Source organism: Limanda limanda, chromosome 2 (assembly GCF_963576545.1).
Source record: "Limanda limanda chromosome 2, fLimLim1.1, whole genome shotgun sequence".
In the NCBI taxonomy this organism is placed as follows: Eukaryota; Metazoa; Chordata; class Actinopteri; order Pleuronectiformes; family Pleuronectidae; genus Limanda; species Limanda limanda.
The window spans coordinates 5,902,357-5,927,759 of record NC_083637.1 but is presented as its reverse complement, the minus strand read 5'-3'; the positions used below and the strand labels follow the sequence as shown (position 1 = coordinate 5,927,759).

Genomic DNA, 25,403 nt, shown 5'->3' with positions numbered 1-25,403 from the left:
GCTCACTGGTCCACAGTGTGTAATGACTGAGTCACACACACACACACACACACACACACACACACACACACACACACACACACACACACACACACACCTATCATCAAGCAAGAATTACACCCGCCGTTAACCCTCCAACACGCCCAGCACCCAATCAATACCTGGTCTCAGCTGTGTGTACATGTGCGAGTGTGTGTGTGCATGTGCGAGTGTGTGTGCATGTGACGTGTGTGTGTGTGTGTGTGTGTGTGAATGTGTGTGTGTGTGCATGTGACGTGTGTTAATGCGTGTGTGAGCACTTGGCTTCTAATATCTCTTCCACACTCGATAATTGCTGGCTGGTAATAATTGCTTGTCTGTCTGCCTACAGGCTATTGTGTTGATTTGACGATGCCACTGTGTGTGCATGTGTACTCTGCGACTCGGAGCGGCCGCTATTATGTTTATCCGTGGAACAGTGGGCTATAAACGCCAACATGCGAATCAATTCCCTTTTAAAAAAGACACAGAGGAGTGGAAACTAAGAAGAAAGAGATTAAATGGCAGAGAAACTAAAGTAAGAGCCTAAGAGAAGGCGGGTGGGGGGGGGGGGTCGGAGAGTCGATGTTGCGTGAGCAGCTTTGAATCACACAGAACCAAACAGAGCAGGTCAATACATCTCCATTAGTATTCACAGGAAAGGCTGATAGAGTGATATGTGCTGGCATTATTCAAATTGAAGTGTGTGTGTGTGTGTGTGTGTGTGTGTGTGTGTGTGTGTGTACTCACTGTCCTCGTGTGTCTGCAGCATGGTGGGCGAGCTGCGTGGGCCGTCTCCAGGTGTAGTGAAGCAGAGGGTGGCGCCGAAGTACCAGGTGAACTTCTTCAGGCCGCTGACGAGTCCCGTGTGGCGTGCGCCCGGGTAGTCCGGCGTGATGGTCACCACCAGGACGTCCTCCGGGGACGACTCGGGCCAAACCAGCAGCTGAGATCCACCAGAAAAAAGATTTAGCGTTGTTGACATCTCCGGTTACAAATAAATATTCATGCCAGTTAATCTGTTTGTTGTGTGTTTCCCGGTATTAGTTTAGTCATGAATCTGACTCAACGGCATTAGCTCCAGGCTACTGAATTCAAATCTTGTTATTCCGGCTGCATTTATGAGACAAAACTTATTTCTGCAAGAGTTTGAAACAAAGTGAAGCTTTTCTAAATTAGGCTGATACACAAGGGTGTTCTTGTCATTTTAGTTTAAAACCAAATGGTTTTCACACAGTTGTGAAAAACAATATTCTTGTTTCATTCCCCGGAAAAATAACAAAAAAATAAAAACATCTGCATCCCCAATATATTCAAATTCAAGGATTTATTTACATATAGATGTTCCACTTAACATACATTTCTACCAGTAGGCCATTATCAGTCCTAACACTACCTGAGGATCTCCGTCCAACTAAAAGCTTCATGAGAAGTGAACCCGGCTCCACTGTGGGACTTGATTTGTATTCCGAGCCACAGTGGTTTCATTTGCGTTGTTGCTTCGGCCACAGAAACAAACAGTGAAGAGCGTACACTTACATATTCATAATGAGAGATATGAGCCAGGGGCCACTCTAAATACAGTGCACATATTTAGAGCATGAAGAAATTACTGGCTAAGTAACTTTCCGCCAAGTTTTCATCTGAATTAAGCAGAGCGATGGGTTGGTGGTGTGTAAATTCAGGCTGTTTACAGACCAGCTTTATATGATAATTGAATTCAAAATGTCTCTTTAATAGCATATTGTTGGTGGGCGTGCATTAACATATATTTGTTATTGCTGCATTTGCCTGTAGGTGTGAAAAGAGAAAAGCTTCTATTTACATCAGAATTCGTTTAAAATTCTAAAACTGACCCGTATGTCTCACGTCTTCAGCTCACATACTGACGTTCTCAGAGAAGTTCTCTCATTTTCAGTTTCTACTGGTTGATAAGATATTTGGCTCGTTTCTATAAGCAGCACCACATTTCTCCACATCGTCCTCTACACCAGGGGTCTTCAACGTTTTTCAGGCCAAGGACCCCAAACTGGTGGAGAGATGGAGCAGGGACCCCCTACTATATATATTGTATAAAATTGTGTTTTATATTAAACTGGGCCTAGTGCCATGTGTAAACATAGCTACCCTGTTATTGTGCATTCAATACTAAGCTATTCAAATATTACACAGGTTCATATGTTCATGTTTTTAACTTAACATGTGCAAGGTACAGGGTGGCCATGCCACTGACATTTATAAACATACATCTTGCATACAACTCTGAGCTATTAAAGTAATTCACAGATTCATGTTTTTATTTTAAACATGCATGTAGAAGAGACAGTGAATCATCAAGCTATCTGTGGATGCCACACATACTCCCACATTAGTGAGATGTCGGACCTTGATGGGAAGCACACAACTTATCTAACCTTGGACGGATGGAAGTTGTCAGGCAGAGGGTCAAATCAGCCTCACAATATGTTGGATGCAGGTTAATTTGTATTTAAAGACATTTAAATTTGTGGAAAAAAAATTATTTAAAAAATAAAATAAAAAAAAAATAAAAAAAATAATCAACTAAAGATTTCGCGACCCCCCTGCAGTACCTCTGCTGACCCCCTAGGGGTCGCGGACCCCCTGTTGAAGACCTCTGCTCTACACGCTACAGGGACTGTCCATATCATTACAATACATCAGCTGCCTCCAACTTAGTGAACATTGTGAAATTGTCACGACCCTGCAGGACTTGGGATTAACTCCATTTTTAGTGGACTCGGCACAAGTGGGGACAGACACCTGAGACAGACAGCTGAGACACGTGAGGAGCAAGATGACGGCTGATGGGCCGAGACAGAACTCTGGAGACAGTGACCCAGAGATCAGACTCTTTGTTTTTTACCTAGGACACTTTCTAATAACTTCAGAACTGAAACCGTACGACAGCGTCTTGCCGAGCTCAGAGCGACAGACCCCATCGACCACCAGCCTGCGTCGGGAAGCACGGCTGAAAAGAGCGAGTAATCCATAACCGGGTACCACAGTCTACCTGCACATCGGTTAGAGAAGCAAAGTTCAGATACAGAAGGCACTGAGCTAAATGTTACCAGGGGAACGAGGAGAAGGAGCTCAGCATTTGAAAGTAGTGAGTCAAGTAGATTAAGTTTGTGCCAAAACAGAAACAGAACAAAGTGATGATGTGTTCTGTCTAGATTGTGTTTTAAGAGAGGGTCTTCCACTGCACCTGCTTGTTTTTAGATTTTAACATTGCAGTTTATTAGGACCAATCGTACGCCTCCTTATGTGAGAGTATCCGATCAGCCGACCATGTGACAGAGACATGTCAGCAGCTTCACTTAATGTTCACATCAATCATCAGGTGACGCAGACTGTGGAGTTAATGTTGGTGCCAGACGAGCTTTTTCTAAAACTGATGATTTCCTGAGATTTTCACACACAGAAAAGTGTGAATAACAACCAGCGAGCAGCAGGATGGAAACGTTATGAGTGCGGTGACTTTTTTAGCATTTCACGAGCCAAAACTTTGAAATCAAAAAGTTTACAGCATTTGTGATATATTTCCAAGTATTTCTAGTAAAGTATGTACTTGCTTTTGCAGACCATCGAGTTCCTTTCTGCCATTAACAGAATCTAAAAACGTCCCTGGCTTCATATCACCTCTACATCCTGCAGTAGGAACCAATCAAACAACCCAAACACTCAGGTGCTGTTATCAGGAAAAAGGCCGTTGATACCCAGAGACAGTTGATTGGCTGTTTTTCTGCCTAGAGGCTACTGCACTGCACCCAGTTAGTCGCTGTAAAATAAGCGACTAAGGTTCTCTATTGTAATTTATTATCGGCACACAGTGTATTTTGGGTGCAGTAAAAATGTGCTGATGTGGCACCCTCAAGCTTCTGGTGCTGGTCCACTGTTTAAAGGGAGCTGGGAAGACTGGCTCTGCTGTTGCTATAGAAACTTCTGATCGAGATGGATTCCTGACATCGTGATGTAGAAGGGACACGGAATGGTGCTGTCCTCAGAAGAACTGGGTCCAGAGAAGGGACAATACAACACTTCTGCTGAGACATGTGTTTTAACGTTTTCTGTATAAGTTCATGCTTCAGAATTTACTGTAAACACATTTCTAAGTGAAGGTACAGAAGTTAACGAGGTTTCATCTTTCATCCGAGAGGCTTCCTCTGTTCAGAGACAAATTAAAGATCTCTAAGACCCTTAAGGATGTCCAGTTGTCCTCATAAAGCACAAATCATAACCTGGATGCCTGAGAATCTTTACTGTACACACAACCTCTTTTGTATAGAAGCTCAACCTTGAGAATCTATGCAACATGGAATCTGTTTAGCTCGAAACGATTGCTCTTCTTTGTCAGTGTATATTATTGACTCTAACTAAGTGATACAGATGAAAACCAAAGTGCTTGTCTCTAAAAACTCAGATGTTAAGCCGTAGGTGTCAAGGACATTTAAGTGGAAGACTCACCAGAGCTGGCTCTCAGTCTGGTAATCAGTTTTCAGCCATGTTATTAAGGGTATTGTATATATTCACTGATCTGTGGTGGTGGTTGGGGGGGGGGTGGGAATGAAATAAGGCTTTGCTCCATGTCCCTCTTTTAATTAATATCATTATCTCCTGTCCTCTAACCAGCACAACACACCCAACCCGACGCACAGCCACATGTGAACGGCTCCACTGATGTGAAGTGGAAGAGCCGGCAAACACAGACAACATCACACAGCCACATCAAACAGATGGAGAAAAGACCATATAGTATTTATCAACTAACAAAGACACCAACATTCAGACTCACACACACACACACACACATGCACAGACACACACACACACAGAGGCAGAATATGGTGTGTTTTCTTTGTCATGTTAATCAGTTCCTCTGGGTTTGGTTGGCACAGCGAAGTGAAGAATAAATCAAAAAGCAGAACTAGTACATATGGATCACTCTTCACTCTCTCCCTGCTCCCCCCATTATCCTGCTCGCAGCTCCTGTTTTCTTAACACCGTCTTTTTTCTCTCCATATTTAATCCTCTCTTTTCTTTACCTCACCACACTTGACTTGGCTAAGTGTGTGGGTAAACAGGATCAGAGCAGTGCACGACCTTTGAGCCAAAAGAGACGTTTTCCCCACAAAATGTACCAAACACCTACTATATAAAATATGAATTGTTCTCATTATTTTGTTTTATTTTAGGTATTTTATCTTTGTATTTTTCCTGCTGTATATCAACAACTGAAGGCATTTTCAAACCTGAAAGTCCAGAAACCAAGATTCACGTCTTTGTTCTGTTTACATTAAATCCGGTTAGATTTGTTTTCACATAACAATTGAGGGAGTGGACTATAGAGTTCAGACTCTGTTTTAGTCTGACGTCTTCAGACTAAAGTCGGACAAAACAAGCTCCACAAAAACATCCGCATCTTTTATTTCATTGGACTCGACACAAATGTTTTGTAATGTCACGAGTCTTGTGAGTCTTACCTTGTATCCCTGGTTGATGCCATTAATAAACTGCTGAGGTGGAGGGTTCCATGTGAAGCGGATGTTGGTCGAGTTGATAGCTACAACTTCCACTTCCTGCGGGGGTGCCGTGGGAACTAAACACAGATAAACACACACGTTGTAGTTAGAGGAAGAGTTCTCAGACACACAAGGAAAACATGAATGGTAACAAACCTGAGGCCTGAAGTTGCAGAAATAAACAGTTTTTTTAACCGAGTTCGGCTTCTTCTCCTTCATGAACTAGTGATACAGAACCATATTTCAATATTTCCTGGTGAGACCGGGTTCATTTTTTTAATTAGAAACATTCTGCTAAGCTTGCAGAAGCTAAATGCCAAACCCACCCCTCTGTTCCTTGCTGCTAAATGACCTAATTTCTCAATAAAATTCATCCCATCCATTTTGTTTTGCATTTATGTATTTTGCATATTATTACCTCGGGGGCGACTAAGTGAGATTAGCATAGTGACCCATCGGTGACAGATCCTGAACAATGGTGGAGGCTCGTGGCCGAAGCATTAATTCCATTGAGCCTCTCGGGCGCTGACCCCAGGACAGCGGCCACAGGAAGTGAGATCCACGCAGATGATTTGTTGGCTCGGTTCTGTAGACGTATTATTCTCCTAAGTAAGGAGCCCTGTCAACCTTTATCACCCAATTGATGGCACTGCACGGCACATCATGATTTATTGATTGAAAAATACAATAACGATCTGTATTAATAATTAACTTACAATGGGCACTTTAAAGGATTTAGTATTGCGTTCCCGTTGAGTTGGAGAGGTCACAAGAGACGTGTTTAAAAAACATTAGACAAAACTAAAGTGGTGGCAGAGCAGAAAATCCTGGTTTCAACTTGTTTGTCTGATCCAAATGCTCCAAAAGAGCTGGATCCTGAAGTTGTTTTTCATCAGGAACTCAATGTCTTTTAATTGCTTTCTTTCAAAAAAAACACACGCCTCCGCTTTTCAATGAAGCCATTAGATGGACATCACTACTACGCACAAGGAAAATCTCTGTCTGGGGCGTCTGGGAAAAACTGAACTTAATATCTGTTGAATAGGTGGAGCAGCCCTTTGTCTTACATATATATCAATCTACCATCCTGACTAAAATTCATTGTTTACGCTTCTACATGGTGGCTGGAGCTCAGGAGGTAGAGTGGTCCGGCCCACATGACAGAGAGTCCTTGGGCAAGACACCGGAACATCAAATTGCTCCTGATGGCTGTGTGTGAATGAGATGCATGTTGAGATGCTATCGAGGATCTGTGTGAATGTGTGTCAGGTCAACTGTGTGGTCGGGAGGAGGAGGAGGAGGAGGAGGAAGGAGCGGAGACCAGAACAAGGACTGGTGACAAATGGAGGGCGAGAGATAGTGAGACAAAGAGGGGAAGTGAACCCAGGGATGAGCATGGGGAGATATTAAAGATGCTCCCCCCCCCCGACAGTACACCTGGGGACCGGCCTCTAACCCCTCTCGGCTCCCAGCTGCAGATTAAACACTGAACTCCGTCCTCTCGGGGAATCTCGTGAGAGAGTGAGTGAGAAAAAGAGAAACGTTATGTTAATGCCGAGTTCAACCACAGACTCTCAGAGAGACGGTGAGAGTAAAGGTCCAATCTATCCCAGGCCACTCCCATTAAACCACATTAGAATAATTAATGAGCCCAACTCCCTCTCCTGAGTCCATAAACCTGTCCTGACCTCTTGTAATAACGAATGGGAGTTTTATGTGCACACGTGTGTGTGTGTGTGTGTGTGTGTGTGTGTGGCTCGGCCCATGTGTAATAATGACAATTTACAGTCGGAATAAAAGTCAGGACTGATAGAGCCAGTGTTTTAAAGGTGATTTAAACCCATGACCACTTCCTCTCGCCTTCCTTTACAGTCCTCACGTACTTTCTTCCCCTTTTCACCACCACTCCATTGATTTACGTGCGGAGGGTTGAAAGTGTGATCCTCTGCGTAGCCATATTTACCAAAATCGAGTGTTTATTACACAATAATGTATCATATAATATATCTATAGAGCAGCATAGACCCTCTCTCCCCCTGAGATGTCCCTCCAGTATGTTATAAGTCACGCCTTTAGCTTCTGGTCCCAGCTGGATGAAGCTGGTTTTCCTCCTCCCAGGCGGCGGCTCAGTGTTGACTTTAACGCTCGTCTGACCTGCGTTTACCGGGTTCCTCATCCTATCACTGAGAGGAAGTCTGCCAGCTTGTGGAGACGCCTCATCACGGCTGCTCCGTCATTTCATCACCAGCCAATAAAGTGAAAATCTGGTGAGAGTGACCGGCCGAGTCATCAGTGCACCCTGATGGAGAGGTCTCTGAATACTGGGCATGTTTTTAGAGACGGTTTGTTTGAATCCTTTATCACATGAAAATAAATTAAAACAATGTGTGTGAGTGTGTGTGTGTGTGTGTGTGCATGTTGTCTTACCCCCCTGCAGAGTGTACTCGGACACCGGGCTGCTGTAGACTCCCAGGCCGGCTCCGGTGAAGGCGGCCACCTGGATCTGGTATTGAGTCCAGATGATCAGATCTTTGAGCAGACAGTAGTTGGTCTCTGGGCTGCTGATGTTCTTCTCCTGGTAGTCCCCGGGCAGCCCAGCCAGACGGTACCTGCAAACACACACAGTTACAGAAGCACGATTGTAAAATAGGTTGTTTATAGGAGAGCAAGTGACAAGAGTAAGAAGGATGCTTTATGGAAAAGACATAAATGAATGGTTCCATCTCCACTGAGGATCTCTGGCGTGACCGGTGGGTTCCTGGTCCCCTCTGTCCCCGAGGCTCTTCTCCCTGAATGCTTGACCAGGCTGCAAAGAGTCCTGGTTCTTCCTGACTTCTTCCATTTAAGGATAATGGCGGCTTGCCCAGATCCGACCCTCAACACAACCCCTGAGCTCCGTGGGCTTTGACTGTTTCTGCTCCGATACGCACTGTCAGCTGTGAGGCCTTTACACTGATGGACGTGTCTTCACAAATCATGTGCAACTGATTGAATCTATCGCAGGTGGATTCCAAGCAAGGCGCAGGAACATATCAAAGATGATCAGGAGAAATAGGAGGTGAATTGTAAGTCAGAGTCCACAGCAGAATATATAACTACACATGATTTATAGTGCGGCTGTAGCTCAGGTTTGCTCAGTGAATCAACCTGTAAAGGTTATTGGTTCAATCCCCGACACTTTATACCCACATTTAAATAAATCCTGAATAATAAATCCAGAAATCTGTCAGGAGTCGCTGTGGACAAACGCATTGATGTGATAAAACCAAATGCACACACATAAACACAACCTGCCCGACACTATTTTGCTATTATATAAGTATAAATACACTTTCTGGAATAAACAAAAACTTAACTTTTGCTCATTTCTTTTATGTCTAGAGATATTCTCTGTTGGTGTGAAGTCACTTGAATCACATCACAGTCACGGGAGAATAAAAGCCTTCAGTGCCAGGTAGACATCTCAGATTAGTGCGACTTCAAAGCCTTCGCTACCGTGCATGAGATATAAACGTCTACTTAAAAGGAAATATGACCCGAGCAGACGGAGGAGGTGTAAACCTCTTTGCTACTGTACATATCCCAGGGAGCTGAACGGTGTCAGCGTTTAAATATGGAGCCCATCTACTGTAACAGAATATTCCAATGTTGCCCTGCCTGAGTCAGCGCTTTAACACAAATGAAAACTATATACAGACACACACACACACAAACAAGCACACAAAGCGAGAGGGCGGGCCAGGCTGACAGCACATGTCTGTAGAGGAGTTTCTCTTCTCTGCACCTGAGGAAGTGGGAGTGGGAGAAGATACTCCCCCTTTCCCAGGGAGGACAGGGTGTGAGGAACTGGGAGCTGATACCAGAAGGAGAAAGGAGAACTGGAAACGTTTCACCGGAGGAGGCGGAGCTCCGTGCTCTGACGCCCAAATGAGAGGGTCCAGTGGCACGAGTGTGAATTTCTATTTTCGACTGATTTGTGAAGAGGAGGCAGATAACGCAGTGAATGAGGATAAAGACCTGATAACTTCTCCTGCAATTATATGCAAATTGCTGCGATGGGGCTGATGACAGTTTGATTACACACAGTGTGTGTGACACTGCAGGCACACATCAAAATGAAGGACAGCGGCCAAGGGCAGCCAGAGCATCTGTAAAGTGCACTTGTGTGAATGTGTGTGAATGTGTGGGTGTGGTGAAATGTGTGATAACGGACAGAGAGGGGCAATGTAGAAGGGATATTTCTGTATGTTATGATTTAACTGTAGTGATTTTTCGAAAAACAACAACTCTAACTAATGACTCTCTTTATTTTGACGATGAAAACACAAATAATTTTTGACAATTTTGGCTTTTAACTTGTCTGCATATGATACAAATAACAATGATTCACAGCTCTTTAACTCTTGGTACCATTTAATCTTGGAACTGCAAATAAACTGTGTTATCGTCACTAAAATGGATATATTGGAATTATTTAAATAGTTCCAGTGTTTCTTGCACAAGTAGAGGAGGCAGTTAACGATCAATGACTGTGTTAAATACACAAGCAGCTCTCCTGTGCTCCCCTGAGTGACAGACACACAAAGAAGGCCGGTGTGATGCTGAGGTCCTCATCACAGGAACATACGCAGCTAAAGCAGAAACTTCTGTGTTTGACACCTCGGTCGTTAGGTTAATAAAGTAAAACACTGACTTCTGAGCGTCTGAGTCCTCGGAGTCAAACAAGCTAAACCCACCTTTGTACCTGGAAAAGCCAAATTCTGTGGAAAATTAAACATTCTCATTTGAACCAGAGCAATTAGAAGATTCATTTGAGAAGTTTAAATTGGTTGAGTGTGTAGAGAGCGCTGACCTTTGAGGGAACAAAGAGCCAGAGTGTCCAAAGAGGGACAAAGCCGCCTCAGCTTATTAGGTGTGTGGCACCATTTCCTTTCATATAACTTTCTCTGTGAGGGTCTGGTCTGCTCAACAATACAGGCGTGATAACCAAGCTGCTAAATGCCCATCAGCAGGCTCATTAGCTCAGAGGGCTTTATTTACCGTCTTCAATAACTCTTCATACTAAATGAAATGACGTTCTGTCCCGAGGACGAAACGCTGGAGGGAGCAAACCGCACAATGCAGACAAAACAAAAAAGCTGGAGAACCTATTGTGACAGGAGCGCACTCGCCCAGCTGGCTAATGGGTTCGCAGTTACCAATTAGCCCGGTGAGGTCACGAATCCGCCATAAAATATTTTGCAGAGACACTTTCTACTAAAAATTAATGGACACCTACCACCCACTGGCATTGCTATAAAGCCAGATATGCATGTGTGTGAGTTCACTTCTGTGAGTGTGTGTGTACCTGAGCACGTATCCCCGGAGGACTCCGTTGAGCTGGGGCTCGGGTGGAGGCTGCCACTGCACCATGATGGACTGGTTGGTGCGCCCACTGGCCACGATGTTCTTCGGGGGAGCGCTGGGTGCCTCCTCCCTGAGCATCAATCTGAAACACACACACACACACACAGACACACACCGAGAGAGAGAAAGAGCAAATAAGTACCAGAGAGACACATTGTGATCAGGCCCTCTGTGTTTTGTAATGAGGAGATCAGTCAGGCTGAAGAAGTGTAAGAGTTTGTCCAACGTATCGCTTCTCTGGACGGGTTGCACAGTAACAGTGAGTCGACTAAAGACTCTTTTAAGCTCAATGTTTGATGCATAAACTGAGCAGTAGCACTGGATATCACCAGGGGGCAGTGTTGTCAATAGTTCAGGAGACACGATCACACAACTCGAGGAAGAGATGTCGTCCCTGACGGAACTTTTGGAGCAGAGACTTTGTGAGTTGGTGAGAAACACTCCAGACGCTTTTGAGAATTCCAAGGCATACAGTATACCTTAAATGACACAAACCCAAGTATGCCTGCCTATATTTTGAGCGTATTTCTTTCAAAGCATATGAATTATTTAAAACTCAGCGTAAATGAACTAGGGATGAGTATTCGATTAAATTGTCTGAATCGATCGTCGGGCTGAGAGCTAGCTCGATTGGACGGTTCTCGACCCAGACCCGGGTCTGTCCGGGTTCCCTTCCCCGTGGACTGAGGGTCCGTGTGTGGACATGAAGCCGAGCAGCGGAGGCTTAGCTCCGGGCTGCTTCCTCCAGCTGCTAACATCCTCCCTGTGCTGCGTTCAGGGCAACTCGGATATTCCGTCCTCCTGCCACATAGCGAACATGCAAATAGTTTTCATAGATGAAAAAATGTAATTTACCAAATTCTTAATGATCAATTAATCGATCGTCTATTAATTATGCCCATCCCTAAAATGAACGACATGAAAATAGGAATATAACAAATTTCCATGACGTTTCCAAAGCTTTTGGGAGATTATTTTTTTCCATGAGTTTTCCAGGCCTGGAAAAACACATTTTAAATTCCATGACTTTTCCAGGTTTTCCATGATCGTACGAACCCTGTTGGAAGAACTCCGATCTAAGATCACATGATCATGTTTATCACCGGAGAGATTCACGGTTCCGAGCTGCAGCTTATTACCGAGCGTCACTTCCCGGCTCTAAGCAGCTCTGATGAATTCTGTCCTCATCCTCCTGCTGCATCTTGCAATTTCATTAAAAACATTTGTTTTTCATCTCTGGCTTTATTGTTAATTTATTTCAAACAAGCCGCCACCGCTGATGAAGCTGGTGAACGCATCACTTCCAGTGCACCGGCGGATCTCTCCTGGGAACGATGGAGCCGACACTGGGAGTTTAAAACAACAACATGTGAAACACGTCCATGAACTCTGTGTTTCATTCACTATCAGCAGAGAACAACAAATAACACATTTACTGTCTGCATGTTGCAGATGATTGTTTTTAACTTGAGTTTTTTTTTTTCCTAATTACGTTTCATCTCTACTCCAGTGATCCTCGTCTGGTGAGTTTCAGCCTCAACCCGACCACAGCCGCCCCAGTGGAGCAGCTACACACCATGACAGCAGCAGGAAGTTAAATCACTATTAGCCATGAGCTTGTCTTTTCAGTGTTATCCCCACCTCTCTCTCTCTCTCTGCCCCCCCCCCCTCCTCCTCCTCTCCTCTGTCACTCTGAATCAGTTTCCCAATCTTTCTTTTGACACTTTGAACTTCTTCTCAAGTTTTATTCTCCCCCCATCTGCAAACTTTCACCTTTCATCCATCATGTCCTTTGGCCTCAATTATTTCATCCTTCTATCTTTTACTCATCTCCCTGCCTCTATAACTCCCCCCCCCGACACACCCATAACCCCTGCACCCCCCCACCCGTGATTAAAGCTCCCAGCCCTCTCATGGTTGATAAAGCCCACGGGCCGACTTGGTCAGCTTCTGGCTTTACTGTAAGCAGCTCAGCTAATGTAATCAGAGCCATATGTGATAATAACACACAAACACACACACACACACACACACACACACACACACACACACACACACACACACACACATATAAACAAATTTCTCCCGCTTCAGACACACTGCTACATCCGATGGTCTTTTCCCTTCCATGGATTACGCCTGCAGATTTACATTACCCTCTCTCGCCAAACCCCCCCCCATCTCTCCCAGAATGATTCTCTATAAGCTATTGAGCCATTAGCTGTGGTTTGGGTTCCCCCCGTATTTGTGTGTGTGTGTGTGTCTGAATCTGTATGTGCCTGTAAATGTGTGTGTACATCTCTATGTGTGTGTTTGTGTGGAAGCTGTTAGCTGGAGACTTGTGCAGGCGGATATACGGCACAGGCCAGTGGTTTTACAGCTGTGCTTTACTTCCATTAGGTTAGGCACTGTCAGACAGCACCAGGTGCTGCAGGAGCAGACATCTACACACACACACACACACACAAACACACACACATGGGCTAATGGGCCTTGTGTGAATGAGATGGGCATTAGTGTAGCCGTCTGGAAATGGGGTATATATATAATCCTCAACTCTGCCACTGCTTGTGACTGAAATTGATGACACACATTAATGCACATACACAAACTCACGCCGCACAAACACCTACAAACCCCATACAGTACCGAACAGATGCGGCCATTCACTGTGTGACTGCAGATGAAACACACACACACACACGAACGCACATTAACACACTTCTGCTGGATTTGCAGAAACTCCTCGTGAATCGCCTTAATTCCCTGCCGCCATTTACGAGTGAATATTTCATTCAGTCGGTTCAGTGTGAGGACATCGAGTGCACAGTGGAGATTACACACATGTATAAAAACACCAACACACCTACACACTCCACTTAACAGCCGCAGACATTCACACCGACACTCACACATCAAGCGCACACTGCACAACGACACCGGCTGATCGCTGCTTGACACACTTTCTCTGTCCCCTGTTATTAAGGAAAGGAGGAAAGCTTTCAGCTGGAGATCTACATGTTTTCTAGTCTGAGTGAAAGTGTGTCTGTGTGTGTGTGTCTGTGTGTGTGTTGGATGGTGGTGATGGGAGTTTGTGAGTCTCTCTGCTGTGGGAATTAGAAAAACTTTCTATCTTAGTCCTTCTCCACAGTCCAGTGCTCGTGGCTTTCTCACCAAATCCACGTACACACGACTCTTAAATTTAACGGTGTTACCGAGACGTTGAGTCGGCCTCTATTCAAACAGGATGGGAAAAATATTGGTCCAGCCGGGAATGAGAAATAGAGCAATGTGAATGGAGGGTTATAGAAATAAAAAGAAAAAAGGAAAGAGAGAGAAAGCAGATGTGATGTGACTGGTTACGACCAACTGGATAAATGACCTTATTTTCTTCTCGCCTGACACTTTGAGTCGAGTCTCCTTTAAATGTTGTGCTGTAGCACCAGAGGTTAAAAGCTGCTCTAATGGAAGAGGCTGACACACTAAAGAGACTCTGTCGGGGAAATTAAACGCCGTGGATCCTCTCCCAGTGAATCAGAAACCAGCTGAGGCTCAGATCCTCTACTGTACACATCCTTTATGTTTCTAACTTAAATAAAAACAACATTCATACACGTCCAAGTAGCAGCTTCAAAAACAATTCAAATGTCCGTGTAGCTACTGTGTCATTATTGGTGGTGGTGGTTTAAAAAAAAAACAGCATTTTGCACGTAGAACATAAGATAAGAAAGCCGACTGTAATAATGTAATGATTTTTTTTTAAACTGTATTCAATGTACCTCGTCTCCCGATGTTGATTTACTGTCACACGTTTACAACAAACAAAGAAAATAAACAATCTGAGCTGTAGCTGCTCCTGTCTGCTCGTGTCTGTACATGATTGTGTCTGTGGAGCAGGGAAACACTAACGACCTGCATCCAGACAAGAGGTCCATCCGTTTATCGGGTTCGGCTAATTTGAGGCCGATTAGAGCTTTTCTCAAACAATGAGCGGTCGATGGACGTGAGTGTCGGCTACAGTCGCTGATCCTCGGAGCTGCTGGTGATAAACAACATTCTCGTAGAAGCGACGCCTGGAAAGAGACGTGTTTTGGCTCATGGACAGTGGTGAGCCATTAAAAATCATTATCACTGTTGACTCCAATGTGTCAGCGGCTCACTGATGGATTGGAATGAATTCTTGAACAGGATGAGGATCCCTCGACTTTTCCTCTCGTGCCACAGTGAGTTCATGAATCTCCTGTGAATCCTCTCTACCGCTACCAGATACATAACCATATCATATTTGGTACAGATATTCATGAACAGGAGGAACTAAGGAGATCCGTTGTGCTAAAATCATTTTAATTTAATCTAGTTCATTTTAATTTATGATCTGCCAAATATTCTCTCACTAGAATCTCTGTAGAGCTCCTGCTCTGCTATCAGCCCCTGGGACTACATTCTTGATTTAATTTAATTTAGCAAATTAGTAAGTGCATTTCTCTTGTATGCAGTGCCGGATCCAGGATCTTTCTAAATGAGGGGCCCATGAAGGGACACAGTTTACACAGAGGGGCCAATTAAAGGGGCTCAGGTTAGTTTAAGAGTCGCACGACTCCTGATTCAGTAAGGTGCACATTTAACTAATTTCTTGTTTACTCTATTACTTTGAGTGAAGCCACACATCACTGAATATAGTTTGAAAATTGTATTTGTTGTCATTTATAGTTTGTGTTATTAGTACATGACTTGTAAGAAACCGCCCCTGCTTAGGTACAAACAATATCTAAATCTACTGACCTACAAAAACTTCTAATTCTATGCGATGGTGCATCATTATAAAAATCTCAAGTTAAAGTTCTGAATTTACCTCATTCCTGTTTTATTTGGACTCATATATATATATAGAACGTATAATGTTTGTTGTTTGTGTTTCCAGCTCACATCTAAAAATGTTCCCAGAACCGCACAGTGAGTTTTACTGCTGTACCTCTGCACCCCCTCCACACAGTAAACATCAGACCTATATAAACACACACAGTAATGAGATGACTCAGGCTTATATTTATGTGCCAGTGTACGTCCTGCTTATATTGCCGGTATCACTGGGATCCAGCCAGGTACATGTAGGAGGAGGCTGCAGCTTATTTCCTCCTGTTCCAAATGTCCAAAGACAACATGTAATTTAGCTAATAATGAGCTTCTCCTCTGGCAGAGCTCTTCTCTCTGCAATCATCTGCTCCACATCATAAACTAGAGTAATCACTCGCCACATTAAAAGAACCTTTGCAGCAACAATGAACCACAGATTCACAGAGAAGATGTTGGAAAGCAACAGAGAAAATCCCTTGCAAATGATAAATCTGTGAAGCTCCTAAAGCATTAAAAACATCCACATGCACATTAGGCTTGTGTATGTTTCTACGCTTTGACAGTAGAAAACCCCGAGGAGATATTCTAATGTGTTCTGGTGCTGAATGAACAGCTGGAATAAAAAAAAAATATAAATAAAAGAGAACGGAGACGGATGGTTTAAAGTTGCGATGATGCCTGGAAGTTCGGGGCATTTCTGCATAATCTGTCTTATGTGTTAATGCTTCCTCTGTACAGACGGTAATGGTGTGAGTGCACGCCATGCATGAGTAAATCCCCGTGTGTGTGACAGTCCAGATGGTATAATTGGATTCATAGAAAGAGTTTCTGCATTAAGAAGTAATGTTTTTCAGCTCTGATCACAATCGTTCACATGCTCTCACTGGAGGATCGTCTCTCATGACCTCTTTTCCTGGAAACATGGTTCTCTCTTGTGTGAGAGGAGGCGAGAACAGACACGCAGGGTGAGAAGCTCTGAGTAGAGCCCTTATGAAACCACACTTTAATTCACTAGATCCAGATTTGTATATGGATTAGGGTTGCAAAGGGGCGGAAAGTTTCCGATAAATTTCCGGAAACTTCCCAGAAACTTTCCACGGGAATATTAAGCTCGGGAATTTTGAAAATTTTGAAAAAAAAAAAAAAAACTATGCAAATTAAACGCTAAGCAATAAAAACATCATTCAAAACTCTATTTTAAAGATGTATGGAATGCAGCACACGCTGCACGTTGAGTTTCAACCCTCCACTGTGCATTCTTCCATCACATGCACAGATAATTCCCAGCATCCTTCACTCTACAGCAGGGCTACTGAGGCCTGCTGTAGTGTGCAGGACTAGTCAGGTAAGTTTCGATGATATTACTGGGGAAAATATATCAGCATGCTGATTGAGGATTGTTCATCTGTTCATCTAGCCTATTTCCATTCATTTATCCATCAATTGTAAAATATTTTTACAGACGATTCCAATTGTTTGGCTAACTATTTATATCTCTGGCAATGCATTAGTGTTTTTTTACAAACTTTTTTCTCATCTTATTCTACAGAACAATGCCACGTGCACTATCTCATGTGTGGAGACATTTCACCCCATCCAATGTAGAAGGAAAGGCTGTGTACATTTGCAAATACTGTGCAAAGACCTATGCTAAGAATGACACAACGATGCAGAAGCGTATAGTCAAGTGCCCAAAGTTTCCTCAGGGCTCAAATCAGCCTATGACAAAACAAAATGTTTAAATTTATGTCTGTATATGACAAGGTAAATACAGTTAGTATAAGTTTACTCCCGTTAATTCCCGTTAATTCCCGTTAATTCCCGTTAATTCCCGTTAACTCCCATGGAAAGTTTCCAACTTTGAATATTCCCGGAATTTTGCAACCCTAATATGGATACATATCAGCCCGCTGAGTTGTTTTCATCAAGAGCTCTGAATTAAATTTTCCAGAAATCTAGGAAGATGCTGAGAATCCCACATTGATAAAGAAAATTCAAATAAATAATTTAAAATTAAATGGCTTCTTCCCGGAGCCACATCGTATCCTTCCACCAAATATCATGGTAATCCATCCAGTAGCAACAAACCAATAGACAAACAAACAGACCCGGGGGGAAAACGTCAAAAGAGTTTAAAGTATAAATGAATGTTGTCGTGTTAAAGATCCTCATCAGGAGAAGAACAAAATGGGAGCGTGCAGAAGCAGCTGGACGTTCAAACTTTAATAAGGGCTTCTTGTCATCAATATTACAAAACCGCTCCTTCACTCGCTCCTCTGTTCCCTCCCTCTGTCCACATGACTGTAGTTTGTCATCCTTCTCATTTGGCACCCGAGCTCCAGCAGGACACTCTCCCTCCGCCTCGCTCTCTTCCCGGTGTTTTCAAGTGCGGCCTCAGCTTCGGCATCGGCGCCTAATCGTGTGCGCGTCCAGGCAGACGTCCAGCAGATGAGAGGCAGAGTGCACGTGGTTACGTATGAAACCAAACCCCGAAGTAGAGAGGTGTCCATCTGGTCTGATGCGCCGACCAGTGATGACTTGTCCTCCTGCCAGTCATTCGTTTAAAGGGGATCAATCCAATCTACTCTCCAGGGCCCCTGACAACCAACCTTGGACTATAGAGCCCGGCTGTTGGACACAAACAATACCCTGGTGCATGTAGGAGGAGAGTAACGGCTGAAAACAAGAAGCACTCGAGCCATTCTTTGGATAAAAGGAGAACAAAGGGGAGAAAGATTCAGAGTATGACAAGCTGGAGAGGAAAGAACTACACGCTGAGGGGGGGAAGGAAAGTGGAAGAGAGCGATCTGAGGCATGTGAACGTGACGTCTACAGCTCCCGTTGATGCTGCTGAGTCTATTTGGCTGAAATGCAACTGGCATCTGCCTCTGGTCAGACTCTGCAGCCAGAGAAAAACCATGTTCATGTGTGTGTGTGTGTGTGTGTGTGTGTGTGTGTGTCACATCTGTTGCATTGTGCACGTGACAGAGATTTGGTGCAAGTGTGTTCTTTAACTAAAACTCTCGCCACATCTCTACTAAACCCTCGGTCACTGCAGTTCCATCACTGCTATGGCATCATAATTATCCCCATGAGGGTTTTGTCTCTTGGGATAAACATGAAACTCAAACACACTGACATAAAAACATCTGCACGGCAATTTATTTACTTTTCAGGCCAACGCTCTCTTTTTATACACACGAGGAACCATTAATTTCATCATTTTTGCTGCTTATGTATGTGCAATGGAACACACACACACACACACACACACACACACACACACACACACACACACACACACACACACACACACACACACACACACAGTGTAGACATGGATGTGATGAATATAAATTGCTCATTGCAAAGGAAATGGATTCTAAACAAAAACGACTGCTCCCTTCATTCTCGCCTTGTTAGAATCCTCCATGTTTCATCCCCATTCTGAATCCCATATTCCTATTCATCCACATGATAACCTACACACACAGAGACACACACACAGAGACACACACACACACTGCCACTTACTTAGACACACAAATTAGAGTGTGTGTGGGTGCATACACTGCGGCTTGTGTCTGTAGAAAGGTTTCTGTTTATTCATTCCCAGTTTGTGTGAGGCAGTGTGACCAAGTCTATTACACAGAGATGGAACAGGGCAAATAAAACTCACAAATTTCACACAAATCATCGCATGTTCTACATAAAGAACGGGTTTCATGCTTTCTGTGGAAAACATCAGTGAAATAGTGATTGTGGGAGTGTGGCATCACGAGAAGTAAAGTATCGGTAATAGTGAGTCCGTGTTGCTCTCTTACCGTTGTGTCTCGGCGCTGTACTGACCCCGGCCCACTTGATTGACAGCACACAGTCTGAACTGATAGGTCCTGGCCGGTGTGAGCCCGCCCACCGACACCTGGGACACGGCGGGATCGACCTCCGACAGGTACACCTTCCACGGCGAGTCTAGACGGAGGGGACCAAAAGATTAGGGGCTGATAATATCTGGCGGAGGCCGGACACACAGAGACAATCAGGACCCATGAATCAAAAGTAAAGAGGGCGAGGAAGAGATAAAAGAGGCGATGGAAGGATGGAGGAAAGTTTATGGAAGAAGGGGATTAAGAAGGAAGCTGGTGTGTGTCTGTGCCAGCTTGTTGAAAACTTATCTTTCTTCTGAAGAGACCACAGACAGTTACACTAGTGTCACAGCAGCAGCTACATGTCAGAATAAGAGAGAGGGTCGGTCTGACATGAAAATACACAACACATCTAATATATAACACAACCTCACACACACACACACACACACACACAATAGGTAGTAAACAGAACTCAATGCCTTGGTTCAGTCTTCACAGAAATCAACATTTAAACTCTCAGCTTTCCCGTATATCTCTCTTCATCCGTCCTTGTTTTGGTCTCTCGTTGCATTTTCTCTCTCGCGTCTCTCGAGTTCATACAATTTTTTTTTTTTTTTTTATCATTGTTTTGGAAAGTACCGTCTGAAGAGCGGCTGTTGAAATTGCGACAGCAGAGGACTTGAAGTCCTATTCATGCTTTCCCTCTAAACTTTATCAGGGTTATGGAAATTCTACGGTTTAAGTTTATTTTGTTGATTTAGTTTTTATTCTGTAGTAGAAAATTAACTAAGCAAGGTTGAAAAAGTATTTTGTATTTGGACAGTAAGTGTTTGAAGCCTTCTCAAGAGACTTCTACGACTTGTATTTACATACAACAAATGTTTGATGACTTGAGCTGTTTTATGGTCGGAACTGTTTATGACGTGAATACAGTGAGACCTGTTGCGACTTAATCACCCATCAAAGGAAGGAGTGTATGTCTTCTTATCACCTTAGGAAACACATGTGAATCAGCTGTTGTATTTAGATTCCTCTCCTTCCTCCACCTATGGAACCTGTCTGGATTGGTTCAAAGAGACAGCCCTCAGTCCTCCTATATAAGACCCTTGTATCTGACTGTTCTGCATCTTCACTCTGCGACCCTTGCGGTTTCCCTGTGTTGATCCTTTCTGCAGAAAGCCCCTTATTAAATACACGTAGATAACTTTGTTGTTTCCAGCCTCTTGTATCTCCAGATTTCCATCACAATTCTCTTTCACTTGGAATACATTGTGTTATTTGTTTGTGGTCAGTTGAAGACACTTTTCTCTGTGGTAGCATTTGCAGCATCCAAGGTTGAATCAGGAAGCCAGATCCATATTGTCTCTGTGAGGCAACACTCAGACTTTCCCTGAGACACAACAACGTTTTGTCGAGATGAGCCGAGGTTTAGACATATTTGTTCCATTAGAGCAGCAGCACATGAAGACTAATGGAATGTGGCCACTACAATCCTCCCTTCTGCTTTGTCAGGATCCGATTTGATGGCGATACACCTGTTCCCTTGTTAGCTCTCTGTACGGATCATCAGCCCGGGCTCCCTGACGCCTCCGGGATTGAGAATGAATACCTCCACCTCAAACACCATCCATCTCCAGATTAACTCTCACATCCAGCAGAATCCCCTTCACAATCAGAGCGGAGATTATTCAAAATGTCTAAACTATAATGCGTCATCGTTTCCCACTCGTCCCTCGGTCACGAGCCAGGTGCTCGGCTGTGCACGTAATGTTTTCGCCGAACCACTCGTCCCTTTAGTTTACAGCCGGAGAGAGAGTGGCTCTGCAGCCGTCTCCCTCCTGTCTCTCTACCCTCCTCGGTCCCGCTCTCATCTTTCTCTCCCCACCTCTCCTTCTCTTTTGACAGAGAGCCAGCCTGCTGTTAAAACATCTGCCGTGGAGAGAGTGAGCGACAGAACGAGAGGGGGAGGCGTAACGAGGGAGGGAGGGATGGATGGATGGAGGGAGGGAAAATAAGAGTTTATTTATAGGGGAACCAGGATGAACATTTACACAGCAACACCATTCTCCATATGTCTGCCTCTTGTAAATGAGTGTGTGTCAGTGCCTGGTAGACAGCAAGTGTACAGCTGTTTGCCGCTTTGCTGCTCAGGGACTATACAACACACACACACACACACACACACACACACACACACACACACATACACACACACACACACACACACACAGATACGTACTGTTCTCCGATAGCTCCAGCAGGTAATACAGAAGAGGGGAGTTTCCATCGAAGGGGCGGAGCCAGGACAGGTGGACGGAGCGGGAGTCGGAGTCGTTGAGTCGGGCCGTCAGGGAGCGGGGGGAGTGAGGCAGCTCTCTGAGAACAGCCAACACAAGAACAACATCACATGAGCTTAACAGACATTTCTCCAGTGAATTCATCAGAACTGAGTCTTAAGAGGAATAGTTGGGCATGTTTTATAGTTTTGCCAAGAATTAGATGAAAGATTCTGTCACTGAACATGAAGCTACAGGCAGCAGCTGGTTAGCTTAGCATCGCACAAAGACAGGAAATGGGAGGAAACAGTAGATCTCTGTCCATCCAAAAGAAACAAAATCAAACCAATAGCATCTCTACAGGTTTTAATTAGGACGAAAGGAAGTTTTATATAAAAATATTCCCATAGCTAGGACTAACAACCATAGAAATTCATTAAAAAACATAGAACCTTTACGTCTATTTCTTGGTTGCAACCAGTGGAAAAAGCAGAAAGAACAGTTTGAACACACAACTCCCAATAAAACCACAACTACTCATTTTCACACTTGGTATAAACTGGTTTTTGTACAGATTAAATCAAAAGTGGTGCATAACTTGTAAATTGTGCAAGCAGATGTATTTTTACCTTTAGACCAAACCAGACCTGATTCCAGTCTTTTTCTCAAACTAGTTTCAGCTCTTGATTTATATTTCCGCTGCCGAAGTGAAGAAGTATCAATTTCTCATCCAACTCTCCACACGGAAGCAAATCACCATATTTTCCAATGTGTGAAACTAATATAAACTATAAACAAGTCTGTGAAAATGTGCCAAGACGTCTCATCAGACTGATATTTGTTACCTGTGTTTTGCTTTTCTATTAGATGTGTGTGGTAGAATAATGTTGGCACCGACAGTCCGGGACCAGTCCCAGTGGATGAATACCTTTTATATATATATCTGTGGTTTGCCTATTTTTTATGCTGATATTTCCCCCCCTGTAGGTTTGCTGCACATATCTTACAACATCTATTAAAACCAAAATCCTCCAGACACTTGGCCGTCCCCCTGTGAACGCTTGTGCATCGCTGCCATGTTAATAACAAAGACAGCAACACAGATATATTCATGAAAGCAATACAGAGTGTCCAGACGTTTGATTAAACTGAATTTAGTGGCTCATAACTCTGTTTAAAGAACAGTTGGCCTGAAGGAGGAGAGGAAAGGGAAAGCAGATATCAGGTTCTCTCTGGGTGAAGGTAATAATAAGAGTGAGGATATTAACAGAGCACATAAAAGATCAATATAAATATATTTACACTGAAAACTTGATGAAAAACGAGGTCCCTTGTGCCCATACTGGCTGCATCTCATATTCATAAGCTCATCAATTATTACTTATTAATTATTATAATCAATTATGTGTGAATATCCAATCCGAGGGGTCTCCTCTTGACAGACCGCAGCCTCAAGTTTCATCAGAATATGATGCAGTTCAAATGTGTCAACGCTTGTTTTTTGTTCGCGCTGCTTTACATTTTTAATATTCATGTGTTGAACATGTCAGAAAATGAGGAAAAGGGAAAAATGAGAGAGAAACGAAGAGGAAGAAGCAAGTGAGGCAGTGAGTGAGGCAGAGGGGAAATGAGAATGATGTTTTCTTCTCCGAGCTGACATGATTGTATTAATTAATAGATGAGCTTAGAGAACGTTAGAGCCGATACCTTCACGCAGCAAACGCACACACAAACACACACAGACACACACACTCACAAACACATGGGTGGGTCTTGTGGGAGCTGAACCAATAACCTGCTGGTAATTAGTCTGTCTCCTCAGACGCCGGCGTCTGTTACCCTCTGTGACCCGTTGATACTGAGCTAACGAGAATGTCAGTCACACGCATTCACATACACACACACACACACACACGCACACACACGCACACACACACACACACACACACACACACAGTCGTACAGGAAGCCCTTCGTTCCCCCACATATTTTCCGCGGAGCCCTAATCAGAGATCCGCTCCCTCCCTCAGAGTTTGACACATGCAACCTCTCGTCGTTCTATAATTTATAAGGATTCAGACTCATGTTCTCTCTCTCACGCAGCCTGCAACTGCATTAATATATCATAAGTGCCTTTTTATGAGTATATTGCCCGAGTACACATTTATTGACACATGCCACCACCTGACTCTCCTGTCCCAGCGGCTGTGTGACGTCTGAGGAGTGGCTGCTCACACACTCACCATGTGGATGCTTCATGAACAAGTTTCACACTTTAAGGATCGAACCCGGCTCTGGTTCCACGGAGCTCGGAGCCGGCTGATCGCAGATATGACCTTACACCAAGTCTAATAATAACTCAAACTCACTCGCCACATTCCCACACTTTGTACTTTTAATTGCATTGACAAGTCTTTGGGCGAGAGAGCGTCTGCTCACTGATAGAATGTGGTTATTATTGGATTTTTTTTTCATTAGGCTGCAGTGAGATAATCTGACAGTAACACTTGCAATGCAATGTGCCAAATTACCTATCTGCAGCTTTTCCTAAATTACGTTCTGCAGAGTCAATCACTTTTTTGTTATTTTAACGCTCGACCCCATCGAGTCCTCTCTGCCAATCACAGCTGTGATTTCAATCACTCAGATCGCTCGCTGGGGATTGGTTGATTTCCTTCTTGATTGCTGTGCAAAAAGTCAAAGTGATTTTTGTGTCCAATCAAAAGGAAAGAATAATATCTCCCTTTGTATTTTTTGGATGAAAGCCTGCTCTGTATTTGACTCTTTGTCATAAATACTGATGGAAATGTAAAGCACAGGATTATGTAGAGAAGAAGAAGCAGAATAAGAGTTGGATGAGACTTGTTAATATGCATCAGTGGTTAGCTTATCTTAGCATAAAGAGTGGAAACCATAGAGCGTGTGTAACGTTTCTCAGGCAGAAACGCCAATGGACACTTAGCTCCCGACATCTTCCAGGATTCTTTGCACTCACATGACTTCCAGGCGCGCAGAGTGAGAATCGTTGCCGGCCTGTGATGTCACCGTGCAGGTGTAGTCCCCGATGTCACCTGACCACGTCTGGCCAATCGTGAGAGAGCCCTGGCGCACAGCGACACGGGCGCCACTGGTCGGAGGGACTGGTGTACCACCACGATCCCACTTGAAGCTACGACAGGGAAGTAAACTTTATTTATACTGAATGCATCCACTGCATTATTACACATAGAGAATCAGGTGTTCATAGGATAAGTATTCATGTAATAAAGATAAAAAGTGACCTGATATTGACTCTGGGGTCATATGTGGCGTTACAGTCCAGGACAGCTGTGGTTCCCTTGATCACACGCTTGTCTGTCGGAGGCACAGAGATGATTGTGCGTCCTGAAAAAAAGACCAAAGAGAAAGAGTTAAAAAACAGAGAAAGAGGAAATAGAGGT

The 25,403-nt window shown here is 43.8% G+C and overlaps 1 protein-coding gene across 1 annotated transcript in view; it reads right to left on the bottom strand.

Annotated features, from left to right (window-relative positions):
• The window catches only part of LOC133015749 (protein sidekick-1-like), a 157,854-nt gene that overhangs the window by 56,990 nt on the left and 75,461 nt on the right, over positions 1 to 25,403 (bottom strand). Inside the window, exons 13-20 of the mRNA XM_061083021.1 lie at positions 25,245 to 25,347; positions 24,959 to 25,132; positions 21,927 to 22,063; positions 19,643 to 19,790; positions 10,906 to 11,046; positions 7,986 to 8,167; positions 5,520 to 5,635; positions 769 to 964 (exon numbers count right to left, since the gene is read on the bottom strand). Of these exons, the coding sequence (XP_060939004.1) occupies positions 769 to 964; positions 5,520 to 5,635; positions 7,986 to 8,167; positions 10,906 to 11,046; positions 19,643 to 19,790; positions 21,927 to 22,063; positions 24,959 to 25,132; positions 25,245 to 25,347 (1,197 nt within the window). The remainder of the gene's footprint in view (positions 1 to 768; positions 965 to 5,519; positions 5,636 to 7,985; positions 8,168 to 10,905; positions 11,047 to 19,642; positions 19,791 to 21,926; positions 22,064 to 24,958; positions 25,133 to 25,244; positions 25,348 to 25,403) is intronic.